This window comes from Acomys russatus, chromosome 5, assembly GCF_903995435.1.
Source record: "Acomys russatus chromosome 5, mAcoRus1.1, whole genome shotgun sequence".
Classification (NCBI taxonomy): domain Eukaryota; kingdom Metazoa; phylum Chordata; class Mammalia; order Rodentia; family Muridae; genus Acomys; species Acomys russatus.
Window position 1 is genome coordinate 75,370,303 of NC_067141.1, and position 19,469 is coordinate 75,389,771.

The 19,469-nt window shown below is 44.8% G+C and overlaps 1 protein-coding gene across 1 annotated transcript in view; it reads left to right on the top strand.

Annotated features, from left to right (window-relative positions):
- Nhlrc2 (NHL repeat containing 2) overlaps nucleotides 1-1,619 on the top strand; it is a 46,329-nt gene extending 44,710 nt beyond the window's left edge. The window contains exon 11 of the mRNA XM_051146842.1: nucleotides 1,144-1,619. Coding sequence (XP_051002799.1) covers nucleotides 1,144-1,400 — 257 coding nt within the window. The 3' untranslated portion in view covers nucleotides 1,401-1,619. The remainder of the gene's footprint in view (nucleotides 1-1,143) is intronic.
- The last annotated feature ends 17,850 nt before the right edge of the window (nucleotides 1,620-19,469 follow it).

A 19,469-nucleotide genomic window follows, 5' to 3' on the forward strand; every position in this document is an offset into this window, starting at 1 on the left:
CTGAAAAGTGAAGATGACCTTAAAGTGAAGTAGTCAGATACTTAGATGTGTCACTGTTTCTCTAAAACATTGCCTCTGCTTTACTCTCTAGGACTCTAGGACGAGTACATTTTTAGGCAAGAATCCTAGTAATACAGAGATTCTGAAAGTATTACAGAGCCCATGTCTACACTTGGAGACAAAGAACACTTCTTTTTTGGACCTGGTTCTGTAGAAATAGTTAGAGTGATCAGCACTTGTGATGTTTTCAAGAACATGGTCCTTCTAAGTCATAATTGTGATCTCTGTGAAAAGTATACAAACAAATAGTTGGCGTTATTTCTAGATTTGAATATGAAAATCGCCCCTTGTCCATCTTGTCTGGACTTAGACATCATGGCAGTCGTGTGTACATTGTGCCCTCCAGAGCTCATCCATCTCGTTGTGTTGAGACTGTTACCCTTTGGCGAAGCGTGGTCGGTGTCTCACAGGCCCTGTGCTTATTTATTGACAGTCGGCCTCACTCTGAGCTGGGTGAGGTGGCTCTAAGGAGCCGGGGTTGCAGTGCTCAGCTTCAGATCAGCAGGAGCCGTGTGTGCTTTGTTTAGAGGAGGGAGTTGCACTATGACGTGCAGGGGCCGTCAGTCTGGGATGATCTCACGTCGCTCATGATGTCAGAGCAAAATGCCTGGCACTCACGGGCTCGCAGTAAATACTTGCTGACTGAGAGCATCTTTTCTTAGAGTTTTCTAGTTCCCTACTTGGATTTTATTCAAATATATGTGTGCATAGTATGCATGCGAGTGTGTCCACATGTGTGAGCATCTGGTATACATGCACGTGCTTGTGCCATGTGTCTTCTTCAGTCTCTCTCTCCCTTAAATATCGAGATGGGGTCTCTCACTAGCCTCAGGCTCGCTGTTGTGACTAGTTTGACTGGACAGCACATTGTGGGGATGCCCTGTCCCCACCTCCTATGTCCTGGGATTACAGGTGATGACACACACACACACACACACACACACACACATACGCAGCATTTCCGTGGGTTCTAGGAATCTGAACTCTGGCTCTCACACTTGTGTGGCAAGTGCTTTGCCTAGAGCTATGCCCCAGCCTCGTGTATTTTTCATAGTCTTACTAATACTTTCTCTTATTTTCTAGGCAATGAGTGGCTTCTTCAAGAACAGGTCCCGTCTGGAAACATAGAGAGTATTTCCAGTCAACCAACAATTTCCCTACAGATTCCTACCGAGTGCTTGTCACTTGAAGCTGTGATATCTGTCGCTGTGTTTCTGTATTACTGTAGTGCAGACAGCAGTGCCTGCATGATGAAGGGGATTCTGTTCAGGCAGCCTTTGCAGATAACCAGCACCCAGCCAGGCTGTGCAGCTCCTGTAGAGCTCGCACATATATTCTAGAAAGCCAGCCAGCAGCCCCTCACCACAGCCCCTGTCCATCCTGCCATCTGTCACTTAGGGACAAAAGCATTATAGAAACCCATTGCTCAGTTGTAATAACTGATACCAAAATAAAGTTGTGCTCCTTATTAACATTATGATTCTAAACCAGTTCCTTCATTTTAGCTCTGCACTAACCAAGTCATCAAGCATCGTGTGAACCACAGTGCTGTGAGCGTTGGTGCTGCAGGCCCTGCTGTGTTGAGCGCACTACCCTTTCCAGTCAATACTGATTTTAAGGCCAAGTATCTTAAACAACTTCTTCTCCTTTTCTCAGTGGCAGTCAGCCCGTTTCGTGTGTAAGCTTCAGGGCAACGTTAGATCAGCCTGAGCCGGCGGCGCCCGAGGTCTGCCCAAAGCCAGGGCGAAGGTGTTCAGGCAGCGGCAGCTGAGCGAGGCGCGGGGGCGGCTTCTCAGCTCCTCTGTGGTTTTTATCACGTGAGATATTTTTAAAAGAGAGTTTTAATCTATTTTTATTATAAATTATTTGTTTTAACTTTCTGTTATTAATACTTTATAACTTTATAAAAATAAATATAGAATTTCTAGGGGCATACAGACCCACTCTTAGCTATTTTCTGATAAACACATTCATAGTAGGCAATGCCTAGATCCCCAGGCACGTGCTGCCTCTTGGGAGCGGAGCTTGGGCTGTGTTGCTGTGTGTGACAGTTTATTGTAATGGTTGAACTTGATGTAAATGAGTGTTATGTTGCTCTGGAAATTTATATTTCTATTTTAAAAGTTAAATACAGGTTTGTTGGGTCTGGGACTTGTGTTATTGTTTTGGTTCCCATATTTAGAACTTAAATTATGATCAGTAATTCTGGTGATTTTGAAGAATCACATGTAAATTCTCACATTGCTGTTTTCAATGTAAAATATTTTAATGCAATTGACAGGTATAATTGTCCTAATATACTTCCATTTAAAATATTAGGGCTAACTCACACAGTGGTTTACTGAATCACATAGTATGACATTGTCTTGGTGTTTGTTTTCTTTAACACTGAAAGAGATATTGGAGAGGTTTGGTTTTCATTGTTTTAATTATCATGGGTTATCATTATAACAGTTAAAAGCCCATCTTGTTTCTGAGTCTAAAACAGACTCAACATTTTTTATTTACTCATATTACAAGATTTCAGAAGCATTGGCTGAACCCCACCCCCCTGTAAATTCACTAAGTGTGTAGGCCGTCTAGTGTAGCATGTCTCCCTTCCTCCACACCTATTTCTTGATTGATCTTTGAAGTAGTTTTGATAAGTAGTGTTTGATTGTTTTGTTACTGAGTTAGCTAAAAAAAACAAATTCTGAAGTAAGAATGTATAGATCATGATTTTAATTAGTAACTTGCAGAAGCTATTTTTCAAGAGAAATGAACATGTGAAAGGAAAGGGCACATGGTTACCACAGAAACCGCTGCTTCCTGAGGCAGCCAGAGAAAAGCTCTATGGCTCCAGGCTGCGCCTGGTGTCTGTGGGCAGGGCACACAGGGCAGCTGAGCCTTACTTGATTTGCTGTAGTCCTCATTTTCAGGTGGACATAAACCATTTCACTCTATAAAATAGTTCATACAGTTTAACTAGTGTGAAATAATGGTAATTTATTTTTCACTCTAAAAACTCAAGTATCTATTATGTAATTTTATGTACCTTACAAATACCAAAATACTTATTAGGTCCCTTGGTTTTCCTATTGTTTAGGTAGAAGTTTAATTTAGTCTTCAGTGACTAAGTAGATCTTCAGAACACACAGTCTGACTGCCCATTCTTACCCTGCCTTTCTGTGCTGCTATCTAGATTGGGGTATCACTGGTAGTAGGGTATCAGGGACTTAGAAAACTCAGCTGAACAGTGTACACTGGTTCCACGATTCGTGAGGGACATAGATCTCTGAGATAAGGAGACGCTGGGAAGTGTAGTTCAAACACTTGTGGGTCTGCAGCTGCCTTCTGTCTCCCTAGGACCTTTCACCTGTTCTATGGCCAGTCTACTTTTGGACTCACACCAAGAGGTTATGTTTGGCCTATTTTTGCAATGTTGGAAATTGGGAAACATAATGAAAATGCATAACTCTGATTTTCCCACATACACAGAGCTGACTGTTAGTTCTTTGTCAGTTGAGAGGACTTCAGCATAGCTGTTGCCCATGGCATGATGGTTAAGACCAGGCACCAAAGACTAGAACTGTAACACAGTTGGAGGATGTTTCTCTGTTACGTGCAGAGGCCCTGGGTGCAATCCTCAGGGGGTGGGGGAAGGGAAGCTAAATTTTGTAGTGTGCAATGACATAAAAATACTTGCAGAGGGGACTGTATCGCTGATGCTTCTAAATGAGCAAAACACTTGGCGTTTCATTTTAACTCTATATTTTTCAATGATCAATACTTTAGGGAGAAATCTAATTATTTTTAAAGCTATTAAGATCATCTGAATTGTAAGCCCCAATGTAATAGCTTTTCTAGAGCCGCCTCTGTTACCAAGATCGGACCATCCTGGAGCATTTCGGCTCCCCGGCTCCCCTTAAAGTGTGAGAAGATAAGGGCAGGGGTAACTACCCCTGTGTAGTGGCAGGAGTGAGAGCTCCGTAGCTGAGCCGACCCTATGAAGCAGGCTACTGGACTGCCTCCTGGGCTTGCCAGGATCCAGTGGAATGCTCACATGGCATTAGCACGGAGTAAGTTATGGACTGCTACTTATCGGTTTACTTACTAATAATGACAGTAATTTATGGCCATAGACACGTGCTCCACATTTTCTTCACAACTCCAGCTGCTAAAGCAAAATATTTCTCCACCATTTAACATGTTAGTAGTCCCAACAGAATCTGGGCTCAAGAAAAAAAGAACACTTTATGGTGGAGTATATTAATGTCTCATAAACAGTGTTGTTCATAGAGAAGCACCTCTCTATTGTATTAAATTATTTAAAAACCTTCTGAAACTTTAACCAATAAACCTTTTTCATAGAGAATCCAGACATAGCTAGAGACCACACCACAGTCTTACAACTGGTACAAGAATCCTTGAATTGTAACCCCTTCAGAGTAGTGTCATAGTCTAGGTAGGTGTGTGCGGCTAGGAAGGAAGCTGGTTTGGCATGTTGGTGGCCCATCTGGAGGTCAGGAAGCCGGGTGTCCTCTTTTGGCTCACATGTGGCTAGCAAGCAGCCAGCCTTGACCGAGGCGCTCCTACAAGTGCACAGTGGAGAAGCTCCTGAAGGAGGGGCACTTCTGTGGCCACTCAGGCCATCAAGACACAGTTAGAGTTCGTGTCACCCGCTGGTGCCTTCCCAAGTGCTTTGTGTGCGTGGAGCAAAGGTGACCTCACAGCGGCCTTCCAATGGAGGATGAAGGCAGTCACCTAGCAATCCAGACCCTGCACCTGGAAGTGGCAGATCTGGACGGTGTCTGCCCCCTGCCTGCTGCGTGGTCTGTCCCTTGTGTGCTTCCGCCTTTAGTGCCTTCATGTAGTAACTTACCAATCCAGAGAACTCCAAGATCCCTAGGAATGATTGTTTCTGAAATGCAAACAAAGCCATTTAACCTACCTGACTTTTCACTGATTCTTATCACCTGGGCCTTGGAATGGTGTATATAATTGTTGTTTCCCAGAGAGTTTTCTGTGCCCTTAATTTTTGTCATTAGCCACAGTTTTTCTTGGCAGGTGTATGTACAGAAATCCCAGTTAGTTCCTGTGGAACTGTTTTGAGTGGCCTTGTCATGAAGAACAGGCCTGGTGGGGACCTCGAGAAGTCTGCTCATATTTGAGATAATGTGTTCCTGAGCCAAAGTGAGGCGTAGAAGAATAAAGGCCTCTGCCTTCCCCCAGCCTTAATGGTCTGGTGTGCAGCATTATGAGGGAGAATGCTGGATTCCAGTGATGGCTTTTAATGGGCATCCCGGTCTGTACTTTGTGAAGGGGCTCGGTACTGTGGTGGGGTGAGGAAAGCACACGCCGCTCCAGGCATCCATGCGAAACCTGTCATAACTACCTAAGGTAGACCTTAGTGCTAACCACCAAGCAGGCTTTTCTCCCTCGTCACCCAGCTTACATGAAGATTTAGCACTCACCCGAGTCACTGTTGGACCCTGGCTTAATAAAGCTTGCTTTTCTCCTGCTTCTCTGCAATAGGATAATTGAAGGAACAGTCATAAAAGCTAGAGGCTTGGGTAATGGAGCCACATGGCAGCACATGACAGTCTAGTAAGTCTTGTCTCCTTCATGTGCTGACTTGTCAGCTCTCAGGTGGCCCTGTGGCACACAGGCCGGAGAGGAATAGGACACAGCCGTGCCTGCAGGCTTCTCTACTGTAGCTTTTGCCTTATGTGCTGCTCTGGTTTAATCATTGTCAAGGGCTAGAGTTCATAAACTAAAACCCTATTACCTGTGGAATGTGTGCCTAACTCATTGCTTTCCCTCCCCTGCAAGCCACTCTGGTGTGCCTGTGGACATTCTGCTGTTGGTGGCCTCCAGACCCAAAGGAAAGTTCTTCAATCACTTTCAGATACACTTCTACCTGTGTCCACATCAGCCTTAAGTTAGAAACGAACACCAAGCCCACAGCCTTGTACCAAAAGTATTCTGTGGCTGTCCTGGCTAAGAAGTTGACCTGAGCAAAATTGCTTCTTTTAATATTAAATCCAAAGCTGTAAGTATGGTGCTCATAGGATACTTAGTTTCAGCTTTCCACTTGAAATAAAACAAGAAAAGTCAAGATCAACCCTGAGATGTGGACAGTTTAAAAAGAGTTTTTATTCTATTTTGAGATAAATAAAACAACAAATTATTATTTTTTTTTTTTAAATAGGCAAGTTCCTAACACGGCCGTTGAGCTGTCTTCTATTTTAGAAGTTAGTTGTCTTTGTTTTCAGTTCCACCAGGAACACAGTCTTGTCTGCATAAAGTTGGAGTATACTGTTGATGCCTGCCTGTGATGTCATCCTTGCAGTGTACCTGCAAAAAACCAGCCCGAGCCCCTGAGCCCCCTGACATCCACCTCAGAAGCAGCTGTGGTTTCTGTAGAGTGTGTGGGGCCACAGTTCCACAGAGCACTAGGAAGGAGGAAAGTGTGTTGTTGCAATGATTGTTTTAAAATGCCTAGTAAATTCTGTTTTCAAAGACAGGGAACAAGACTCTGTGTGACTTCGAATTAGCTTCTCTGCTTTTTAATTGCACATGGGCTGATGGTGTAGTTTTAGATGTTTAGGTGTCTGTAGGAGACACCATTAGTGGCACTTCATGTCAGCTCTGTAAGCAGCATTTCCATCTGTCTCATGTGGGTCGCGTTACTCTTCCCTTCTTGTGTGCATAAATTTTCTCATTTGATTTGTGAGCCGAGAGGTGACCTGCTGTGATGACTTCATGCCCACACAACGCAATGAAAACCCAGTGTACATTCAGATATGGATACTTCCAGACACGGCTTAGTCCTGAGGGGATGGACTGGCTGTGCATTTTTAATGCGCGGCTTTTTCTTCCTCTGTGTAGCTGCTGAGATTAATGTGGATGGATTGGTATATTTCTATGCAACTGTGACTTTGCATCTACTTCTAAACCGAACTGCAGTGGCTTTTCCAAGTGCACTGTTAGGTGGATGCAAGGGTGGCGGCCTTCACTGGCTCCAGAGAAGTGTGACGCCTCGGGTCTTGGGACTGTGAATATGTCTACTGTAAATGGAAACCTCAACCTTTTCCAAAGCTCTGTACTTTTTTTCTTCATGAAATAGATTAAATATTTTCTCTCCAAAGTTGTGTTTCTGTCCTTAATATGCTCTGTGGTTTAAATTTATCACTTAGAACCCTATAAGCTGGGGCTGGAGAAGCAGGAGTCTTGGGTCTCAACATCTCCATAACAACAGCAGGTGTGGATGGCAGAGGAAGTCAGAGTCCTCTCTTGCAGTTCTTAGTCTCCTTAGTCTAAGAATTCGAAGCTGACTCAAATGGATAAGGACAAGTTCATTAACATTTAAGAGAAACCCCAGGGCAGGCAAGCTGTGAATCTCAGTGGCTACCTGAAGAAGGGGGCATGGAAGGCAGACAGGCGCACAAGAGGCCAAATGGAGGGAGGGGAGCTTTAGAGAAAGCAAGGATGCCCAAAATGTTGGGGGAAGTGTTAAGGAAGGGAGAAGGAAAGCAAAAGTTAGCCTTTCTGGGTAATTAAAAACAAAAAACAAAACAAGCAGACTTTGGACCTTTGCAGGGCTGTGGCTCATAAGCTGCTGCAGTAGGTGCAGGAATTCTGGGAAGGAAACGGTACAGGGTCTCATTAAAGAGCTAGTTAGCCTGTCCATCTTGTCAGCATGGCTCAAGGTGAGCCCCTTCCTGGGGGTTGGTCCCTTAGAGTGGTTGGAACCAGCTAGATCTCTACCCAAGTCCAAGAGTCCATTCTCTTAACAAGGGTTTTGTTCTTTGTTGTTGTTTTTCTACTTTTAACATGGTGGCCTGCCTGTAATCCCAAGGAAGAGATAGGGGATCTAGTGAACAAGCCAATAGGTAACTGAGTAACTGAACTGGGGTGTTCTTGGTTTAGGGAGAGACCTTTCCTCAGTAAGTAACTGATATCTTACTTAGTGTTACTACTGAAGAGACGTCGTGACCACAGCAACTCACAATAGAGAAGAGTGCCCCATTGGGCTGGCTTACAGTTCAGACGGTCAGTCCATTGTCATCATGGTGGGAAGCGTGGCAGAGTGCAGGCAGACATGGTGCTGGACAAGGAAGGAGCTGAGAGTCCAACATCTGGATCCACAGGCAGCAGGAAGAGACACCGAGCCTGGCTTGGGGTTTTGAAACTTCAAATCCCACTCCCAGTGACAACTCTTCAACAAGGCCACACCTTCTAACCCTCAAGTAGTGATACTCCCTGATGACTAAGCATTCAAATATATGAGCCTAAGGGGCCATTCTCCTTCAAAGCATCACATCTGACCTCCATCTCTGCCCTCCATACACAGGCACAGATGTGTGTCCATACATGCACACACACATGCAGAAAAAAGAAACTATAAGACATGACTTATTTGAACCTTGGAGAGTATAAAAAAGACAATACTAAGTTAAAAAAAAAAAAAAAAACAACAACCTGAAAGTATTACTTGTTATTTATGTACATGAGGGCTGTGCCTACATAGGCATGTATACAATGTGTATGCAGTGCCTACGGAAGGCCAGTGGAGGGGGCCTGGTCCCCTGGACCTACAGTTACAGACAGCTGTGAGCTGCCACATAGTTGCTATGAACCAACCTCCTGTCCTGAGGAAGCATTTCTTACCACTGAGCCATCTCCATCCACTGTAGGCAAATATTTAATAATCAGGTCATTCAGTTTTAGTTGCAGATTTGTGTACACTGACCTGGGAAAGAGGAATCCAGTCCCTAAATGATAACTGGGAAACTTGGAGTATAAGAAAGTTTGATCTCCACCTAAACTATAAGAATTAGAAAGGAATTAATGGTTTAAAGGAACTACCAACAGGATAGGATGGAGAATATGGCATTCCTGAAAATTACTTAGACCCAAAAGAGTGATTGGAAAGATTGGTGCATGTGACCATATACAAACTGGAAGCATCTGTGTAACAAATATGCAGCAAGGGAAAGCCAAATGTACTAGTTACTCATGTGCTGCATGGGTAAAGCAGCGTGGCCAAGGCAGCTAACAGTGTAAGGGTTTATTTGGGATTGTGGTACCAGGAGAAGAGTCCGCTGTGGCCACGACGCATGGCAGCCAGAGCAGAAAGCTAAGAGCGCACTCTCATTTGCAAACACAGGCAAAGAAGCAAACAGAAAGTGAGGTAGGACTGTAAACACTCAAAGTCCTGGCTGCAGACTTCCTCCAGCAAGCTTCCACCTCCCAGGAGTTTCACAAACTCTCCAAACAGCACCACCAGGTGGAGGCCAAGTGCCCAAGCATCTGAGCCTCTGGGGGACATTCTCATGCCAACCACCACATACATCCAAGAAAGCAAACCTCAAAACATGAGAGACCTAGAATTAATGTTGTAGGATATGTGAAAGTTACAGATTATAAATAAAGATATGCCAGTTGGAAAGTTATCAGGGCACATCAACGTGCTACTGCTAGGGATTTACAGTAATGAAGTGGTGCTCCCTCCAGGGTCGGGATGTGCACATTTACTCCACTGCTAGTAGCCTCTTGACAACAAACACTCGTAACCTTAACCTGACACACAGGGCCATCGAGGCACAGCAGGTGCAATTGAACAGCGAGTGGTCCATTTAGATCTCGGGCCATGCATCCAGAGGTCCCATTAACTACACCAGTACTAGACACATATATGGGAACCGATGAGTCCTCAAGTTCTCCACCTGTCAAAATTGAGTTCTTGACCTTCAGTTATCTCATTGTGCAGATTTTGTTGCTGTAACCACCAACAAAACTAGATTATTTGGGGGCAGTCTGACCTAGAACTCAGTGCCCCTTCTGTCTCAGCTAGAATGATACAGTGATCCCACTTGTAGAAATGCATTCAGTAGAATGTTTGTGTACATACACAAAAAATGTGTTAACAGGGCAGCTGGAGAGATGGCTCAGAGGTTAAGAGCACTGACTCCTCTTCCAGAGCTCCTGAGTTCAATTCCCAGCAACCACATGATGGCTCACAACCATCTATAATAAGGTGTGGTGACCTCTTCTGGCCGGCAGGCATATATACAGGCAGAATACTGTATACATAATAAATAAATCTTTTTTAAAAATGTGTTAACAGGTGAAAAAAAAAACACAATGTAAACAGCCTAAATATCCATCAGTAGTGAGATATTAAGTACCAACAGCTCATCCATTCAGTAGATGACAACAGCCATTAAAAATAACTATGGGTGTGTGTCTGTGCTCACATTACTCAACAACATATTTCAGAATACATATAAATATTCCATTTTATCTTTTAAAATTAACCATGCATGCACATATGCATATTTATAAACAGACATTGCTTTGCAGTTATACAAGACTATAAAAATGATTGTGCAAGCCAGAAGTCATAGCGTATACCAGAATTCTGTGATCATGGGAGGCCAAGGCACACGAACCACAAGATTAAAGCCAACCGTAGCTGAGCAGTGAGACCCTGCTTAAACAGCACACGAATGTTCAGGCAATCTGAACTACAGAAACCCTTCGCAATCCATGGGGACTGTGACTGTTCTGTGACCTTCAGTTACCAGAGCCTTTCTCTGCAGTGTGTTTTATGTTGGTTGACCAATTCCCTCTTCGGACTCACCATTTTTATTAGGTATTGCTAAAAACAGGTGACACGGCTACACACTGTGCTGTCTACGAGTGAAGAGTCAAAGATGGAAGGACCCCTCTCTAACAAAATTTAAAAGAAATTAGTTTGCGACTGTGGGACACACGTTACAGAGTGGTTTGTGGACAAAGACAGCAGTAAAGCTTGCAACTGAAATTTAGTTTGTGTTCTTAGAGACCGGTGGGTGTCATTTACACCATAGAAGCAAAAATTGTGCATATCAGAGCTGTGCAAAGCAAGAAGTGCCTGCAGAGATAGGTAGGCAAGTGTGCTAAAATACACATGTGCACACATAAATTAATATATATGCATACATATATTTACATATATCTGTATGTGTTTATATGTACATACATGAATATACGTGTGTGTGTGTGTGTATGAATAGAAAACCCAGAATGGTATTAGGTCACAGCAAACGACTAAGCGTGTGAAGCTGAGTGCATGAAACTATTCCTTGCTGCCCTGTGTGGCTTTGTGTGGCTTCAGCATGAAGTGAAGTAGGAACTGCTATGTCCCACAGTTACATGGTTCACCTGTGCTCCTAGAAAAGGACCAGAGATAAAGCAAGAAGGGTGTGAGGAAGAACATGAACAGCCGCCTGTTGTGGGGAGAAGCAGCCTTGTAATGGATGTCTGCAGAAAATATGAAATGAGTTTCAACCTGCCTCCAGCACAATGCCACAGCCATGCCACAAAAGAGCGGCCCTGAGCCGTTCTTCACCTTTCTCCAGCAGCCAGCTTCCTGCCTCAGCAGCTGGATTTGTTATAACCTAGTGCTGCCCGGAATTATCTTATGATTACACAAGAAAATGATTAAGAACTAGGAGGCTCAAAACACTGAGCTCTCCGACAGTGAGTGTCATCAGCCTACTGTAGTTGCTCTCAGGATTTGCCACGTCACCTGGGAAGTGGAGCCAACCAACCTCAGTTCTGAGCTGTTAGAACAGTGTGCTTTGCAGAACACAAGGACAAGCCCGTTTGGCAAAATTCCAAAAGAGTAGTTGGTTATTTATACCACAAGATTTTGTAAGATTTTTTAATGACATCTGTGTATGTGGGGTAGGCATATGTGAGTGCATGCATGCTTGCACATGTGAGGTTATATGGGTGTATAAATGAATGTCCACATGGTGTGGGGGTTTGTGTGTGCACATGACTGGGGGTCCTATGTGCACGCGTGTGTGTGTGTAGGTCAGAGGCCTTCCTTAATCACACTCCACTTTACAAGCAGTGTCTCACTGGGTAGCACTTGACACTGGCTGGTACAGACAGCCACTTGCTCAGGATAAGGCTTCTCTGCCTCCCAGGTGCTGGGGCTCGGAACACCAGGCTTTGTGCTCACACAGTAAGCACTACACCCATTGAGCCATCATCTCCCAAGCCAAGAGACCGCTTTTCAGAATCATACCCACTTTAAACCGTCTCAAGTATGACCCTTAGAATTTTAATAGGACTCAGAATTATTTTAAGTACATTTTGTTAACTAAGCGAAGTCTTGTGAATAGAGGTAGTTTTGTGTAACCTCAACCTCCATTTGCATCCTGTATAATATACATGAATATGTATTCTCTGTAACAAGCTCAGTCAGAAGGACATTGAGAGGCATTCAGTTGTCTCCTTTTATTTTCTTTATGAATAATCTATAAAAAAATTTGAAATATCTTTATGTACCAAAACCTTTTATCTAGGGTAGTTTAAAAGTTTGCTGAAATGAAATGTTTTTTAAAAATTATGTGATTTCTAACATATAATGATGTTATCTAACAGATTTGTGGCTTCAGTTTTAACACTTTCCAAAGAACATATTGCTTCTTTTTATGTTTGCTTTGGCTTGGTTTTTAACCAAGACACAGGGATGCGTCTCGTCCTTTGTCGTGTTGTAGGCTGACTCCTCACCTGGTCAGTGGTTATGAGAAGAGTCAGTCAGCAGGCTCGCAGAGCAACAGGCAACTGACCTTATTCCCTGTGTGAAACCACGGCACCGTCCGGTAACGTGCAGAGGCCAGCTGATTATTCTCCGAGAGAAGATGCCCCTTAGAATAAACAAAGGAGTTGCCTCGGGTCCATTTTTAAGTCAGTTTAATAAAACTAAAGTGAGAGAAAAGTCCCATCAGGGACACTCAGTTTGATGTCTAAGGGGCATTAGCTGGAGCGTGGTAGTAACATGCTCACCAAGCTTGTGCAGACCCTAGGCTCAATCCCAGCACCCCAGAAACAAGGAACTTTGGAGTTGACTTGTTCCTGTAGAGTTTAGCTTTTTAGTTTGAAGACAGCTCCGTGATTCTTAAAGCATGCTCCATGTCAGTTGTGATGGACACACAAATTACATGCAAGCTGTGTGATTACCTTCACACGTGTGTACATATGTGTATGCAGGTATGTATAATTTGCATGTGTGTGTGTGTGTGTGTGTGTGTGTGTGTGTGTGTGTGTGTGTGTGTGTGTGTGTTTGAACAGTTGCACCTTCTGGCTTCCTGTTGGTGCTTCCAGGCAAATTCAACCAATCCAAGGCTGTCAGCTTAGAAAGTAGCCGCTACCTAACTAAATTTCCCAAGTATCGAGCACTACCTTAACTTCAGTCCTGAGCAAGCAGGGAGCATTGCTGTGTGGTGTCTGTGTCTGTGGTGGCTCCTCTTATAGAAGAAGTCTGTGCACTGCCCAAAGCGGGGGGGACTCCCTGCAGAAGGCTGAGCTCTGTGACCCCACTAACCCGTGAGACGTCCCCATTTCCCGAGTGTTTATGATCTGAATCTGAAAAGAATCATCCGTTGAACAATTTCTCTCTGTGTAAATTGAAATTGTTCTATACTTAGCATTTTATTTGAAATGTCACCTCAACCAAACCCCTTATTAGAACATACAAGATAAGAAGAATAAATATTTAGAGTGTAGTTTATCTCCCCATCCTGGAAATGGAAACACAATGGCTTAGTCATGTTCAGGGAGCTGACAGGACCTCGGAACCCCAAGTATTGCCAGGGACTGATTGCCATGTTCTCCTGTCTTCAAGCAGCATGCCCACACCAGCCCTACAGAAAATCAAGAAAGAAAAGACAGTTGCTTCTATCTAACCCTGAGGAAGATCTGAGCAATGCCCTCATAGCCAGACCCTCCTTTGGTTTTCTTGCATCTTGCATTAATTGCTGGCTTTCAGATACTCTTGGGTGCTTTTGCTGAAGGCTAGGGTTGGATGTGAACACACATTTCTGCAGTTGTTTAAAGAATTGCATTAGCAAATCTCTCTGTCAGATTCTACTGGAATGGGAGTGACTATAGGAACTAAGATGCTGCTGCTACTGAGAGGTTAGCCCCCAGAAAGGTGAGGGTCTATCCTGCTGTAAAAGGCTATCCTGGAAACTTCTGGCAAGTACAGTCAACTGTTTAACAAGCCTAGCAGGAGACGTTCCTGGTTCTAGTCCAGTGGCTTACCCTGCATCAGATGGATCCCATTGGTTTCTTGTTCAATGAACACGTATGCCAGATCATTATGTGTTTAAGGCTGATCACTTTGGCCCCTCTGATAGGAATTCCCTGTGTGCATGCCTGCTGGGACATCTTTCCAGTGCTCCCCGATCTGTTCACAGCTGCCAAGAGTCACGATCTGTTCACAGCTGCCAAGAGTCACGCAGGAATTGTAGAAAGGATCAGCCATGTTGGAAGTAAAGGTAGGTGTGCCTCCTGAACGAGCTCCCTCTCTCCCTAGCAAATGACCATAGCTGTTGGAAATTATTTTTAAGTAGCCCTTTAAACTCTCTACAAATTATCCCAATGGAAGACAACAAAGAGAACATGAGTTGATTCAAGCAAACATACCAGATTGCAATCCGTGAGAGGCTGTACCCTTGCAGCCACAGCTTACTCCCCGCTCCCGAGACCGTCCATCCCAGGTGTGGCTGCAAGGGTGAAATTCTAGGCCCAGTTCCAAGTAGGGATCTAGTCCACCCCCAACCCCACCCCCACCCACACCCACCCCTCAACCCCCCCACTGCCCCCCCACCAAGAGGTTCAGACCATCAGCATTCTCATTCTGTACACATCTCCAGAGGCACTCCCATGTGCTTCTCACCCAACACGTGCAGTGCCCCACCCCCCAGGATCCTGCTCACGTGGCTGGCACGCCAGGCTCACAGTTAGGCACACTCTTGATGCTGTACATTTAATGGCTCAGTAGGTACACTGTCTTCCGTTATGCACACACAGAATTTCACTGCCCTGAAGTCTTCTGTGCCACACCTCGTCATCCTCCTGTCCCCGCTGAGCCCTGTAACCACTCATCTTTTCACCGTGTCCATAGCTTTTGTTTTTGCTTTTTCCAGAACGCTGGACAGAATTACACGGTGTGGAGTGTTTTTGAATTGGCTTCCTGAGCTTAGAAACGTGCATCCGAGCTTCCTCCAGGTGTTTGCATGGCTCTGGCTCTTCCACAGCAATCCCGTTACCTGGATGAGCCACGGTTTAGTTACTCATTCGCCTCTCCTGACCTGAAATTGTTTCCTTGACAACTGGACCCCATTTCCCAGGCATGCTCTTTGTGAAGCAGAGCTCCATTCCACCAGTAAGGGCTGGACAGAAAAGAGTGCCCGCCCCTTGCCCGCCCTTGCCAATGAGCTAGAAGCCACGCAGGTTGCTGGGGCCCACAGGAGAAATGCTGAAGATTCCCTTCCACGGAGAGCTGGGAAAGATTCCTTGTGTCGGCAGCAGCAGGAGGAATGGAATCTATCTCATTGGACTGTGGGATGAAGGACAGAGCAGACTTCCTTTTAACTAAATGTTTAAGAACTTTTAAAAATTCATGTTATGAGCTGGTCTTGGTGGCACATGCCTGTAATCCCAGCACTCAGGAGGCAGAAGCAGGTGGATCACTGTGAGTTTGAGGCCAGCTTGGTCTATAAAGAGAGTCCAGGACAGCCAGGGCTACACAAAGAAACCCTGTCTCAAAAAAACAAAACAAAACAACAACAACAAAAAAAAACCCATGTTGTTTGAGGCAGATGGATCTTTGAGTTCATGGCCTGGCCTACCTTGGGAATTCCTAGCCAACTAGGCTACAGAGGAAGACCTTGTCTCAAAGAGGGAAATGGTGTTGCCCCAGCTGAGGCAGGATGTTGCAGTGAGTTCCAGGCCAGCCTGCACCACACAGAGACTGTTAGGCCAGACTGTGGTATATAATGAACCCCTGTCTCAAACAACAACAACATGCTGGTGACTTTAATGTAAGATCTGCATTCTATTTCCATTCCAGAGAGAGACTGGAGCTTTATTAAGCTAAGTTCACATATTAATTCTAGCCTATTTGCTAGAGTCTTGGTGTTTTCTGTATATAAGATGATACCATGTGCAGAAAATTTTTTACTTCTTTCCAATTTGGATGCTTTTCATTTCCTTTTCTTGCCTAATTGCTCTGGCTATGATTCTCCATACTGTGCTGAATGGAATTGCTTTTAGGGGAAAAAAAATGTGTCTTTCATTATTGAATGTAATGTCATCTTAGATATCATGTAAGTCATTTACATATTGGGATACACTCCTTCCTTACCAAATTTGTTGAGCCTTTTTATATTGAAAAGATACTGGATTTTGTTATATTACCTAAATATCCATTGGCAAACACATGCATTTAAAGTGTGATGTGTCTCTCTGGCAATGGGCAGAGAGAGACCTCGGTGGTGCTGCTGTTCTCATACCAGTCAGGGCAGGCCGAGTGGCAGTCCCTTCTTTATCCCAGCTTGACGCCTGTCTTGGTGGCCAAAGCTGTTTTATTTTGTGTTGTGTTTTTTATTGCGGGGGGGGGGGGGGGTAGGGAGAGGGGAGGCTGCAAGGACAAAGGACAGGGATGAGCAGGACTGGGTTATATAATAACCCTAGTGGTTATGTTAATTAGCCCGGATGTGGTAGGTACACAGTGTCTGTGTATGTCAAATCAGTTGGACTGCTGTGATGGTGACCTGGTGAATTGGTGAGTTGGCACAGTTTGGAGTCACCGGAGTTGGGGACCCCACGGGGAGGTCCCCCTGAAGGATTGCCTCTCTGTGGGGATTTTGTTAACTGGGAGGATGGCGGATCCCAGCATGGGAGGTGCCATTCCCCAGCCAGGGGACCGTGAGCTGTCTGACTGCAGATCGCTAGCTGAGCTCTAGCATTAACTTATTTGCCTCGGATTCTTGATCATAGATGTGGTGTGACAAGTTGTGTCAAGCTCCTGTCACGGTGACTTCTCTAAAATGATGTCACCAGCCACCTGTAACGTTAAGCTAAGATAAACACTTCCTTCCCTGAGTTGATTTTGTCAGGATATTTTATCATAGCAGGAGGAGAAAAAAAAAAAACTAAGGTGTATACCTTAACTATACATAATAATAAAGATATTTAAGTTCAAAATAAAGTAAAATTTTATTCGACAACAACAACAAAACCTTAAGAATTGATGTTTTCAGGTGTTTATATAGCTAAGAAATTTATTTATTTTTCCTTAGTTTCTGGAAAATTTCTAATATTAGCCAAGCCTGTTCAGCAAATAAGGTTAATTTATTAATCCCTTGGGACCAACATATGGCAACCAGGTTAAAGGTTAAAACAAGAAAGGTACGGGGGGGGGGGGAGGGAGTCAGGAAGAAGGTATGAGGAGGCATGAAGGGGTGAATGCAATCAAATACATTTATGAAACTCCCAGAAAATTAGTAATTTTTAAAAAAGATTACAACGATGACATCAAATTGGACCTTGTCACTGTGTGGCTTTCCTGACCTCAAGCATTGTCCAATATGGACGGGCTCAAATCCACACCTGGGAAGAAAAATACTTTCTTCTATACCGAGGTGCTCTGTGGAGAGTCTTCATCTTGAAAGCATGTTGAATCTGTTAAACATCCTAGACACCCATGGGCAAACACACAGATTAAAGATGCACTGTGCTTGGCTATAGAACCGACAACAAAGAGAAAGGCCTGGAGGGGCTCTCAGCCCACACCTGCCCAAATCTATCTGCCCCTTAGGGTTCTCATTCAGCCTGGGCCCTCAATGGTATTTATTGTCCTGAGCTCTGGGGACATCTTTACATAGCTCTTGTTTTGGTGTCCTCAGCTGCCACTTGTTTTACAGAAGGAAATATGACAATGGTGTCCACTCCAGGAAATTCCTGGTTTTATTTACTGTAGAGCAAGGAATGGACACAGACAATGGTAAATACGGGCAGGCCCTGAGTACACTCCGTTGCCTGGTGCAAACTCAATTTACTTGTGTTTAAACTCACTCATGGAGTTTTTCTATCTCTGTGGAAGCACCAGCCACTTCCTCAAAGGCCCAGACGGACCGACGTCAGCATGGGGGCTTTTGAATGCGTGTCTGTACATAGTTACACACACATAGCTCTGTGATGTCAGCTAATGGTTTGGTTAAGACTCACAGTGAACTGTAGTTTTCACACGAAAGAAGCAAAAACGACGGACTGGCACCAAGTCCTGCCGACGCTCTGGACTCCCAGTTCTTTCAGTCACTGCCCTCTTCCCACTGCATCAGAGCTCAGGGAACTGGGTTCTGTGGTATAAGCAAAACAGTGGCCCCTCAAAGACGTCCTCGAACCTGCAACTACGGCGTTGTCTTCTGTAATGACAGTGCTTGGCAGGTGTGATTCGACACCTCGAGGTAGGGAGAGGACCCTAAATACCATGATTCCTTGAAAGAACTGTAGCAGCAGAAGCCGAGGTTGGAATGAAGCTGCTGCTAGCAGGGGCCACAGGCCAAGGGATGAGAAGCTGGTAAAGTCCGGGAAGCCTGTGGCGGGCTCATGACTGCTGACATCCTGATATTGGTTCCCTCAGGACCATTTGGACGTGTGACTTCCATAACGAGGAATAAATATGTGTCCTTCTGAGTCACTGTGTTCATGGTTATTTGTCACAGCAGCTTGGAAAACTACCATAGGTGGGATGTTCTGGTTTATAAAAAGACGGGAGGGCTAGGGGTAGTGGAGCATGCCTGTGATCTGTCCTAGCTCTGGGTAGGTTGAGGCAGGAGGATGACAAGTTTGAGGCAAGCCTGGACTACATAATGCAACTGTTTGAAATAACAAAAACTTGCTAAGGAGAGAAAGACTGACTCCACCATGGCTACATGTGAGGGACAGACTAACTGCAGAAATACACTCTCCCCAAAATGCAAAATCAGTGTACAGATACCGGAAACGGCAGGTGGACGCTGCAGAAAAGATGCGTAAGGACCCTGAGCATGTCCACCCTCAGGGACACTGCCGCCACTTTTACAACTGCCCGTGTCCTTGTGTTCTGTGTACTGTGACCCAAGAACCCAGAAATCTCAGGTGCCCTTCAGACTCTGGTCCAGGGAGGGAAGGAGAGGCAGGCCTCATAGTCCCACTGTCCTTAGCCAGCTAAGATGTGTGGCATCTCACAGCACCGAACTATTACAACGGGGATGCTCCCCTGAAGGAGACTGAAAATGTGAGTCCAAAAGCCAGGCAGGTGCTCTGTGGCCCAGCACGGGGCCTAGGCAGGCATGGTCCCTGAGCCATTGATGGCTCGTTACTGTTGCCCACAATCAGTGTTTACTATCACGACATTTTTATTCACCTTTGCTTAGGAGAAATGACAGACAGATAAAGCCTCCTTTCTTTTAACTCAGCTCTTTGTGCAGCCAATAAAGCCTAAGACAGATGAAAAGAACAAGAGGAGGGGTGCTGGTTTTGCAGGAAGAAAGGTCACCAGCACAAAAAGCCACTCGAGGTCTTGGAGACTTGGTACA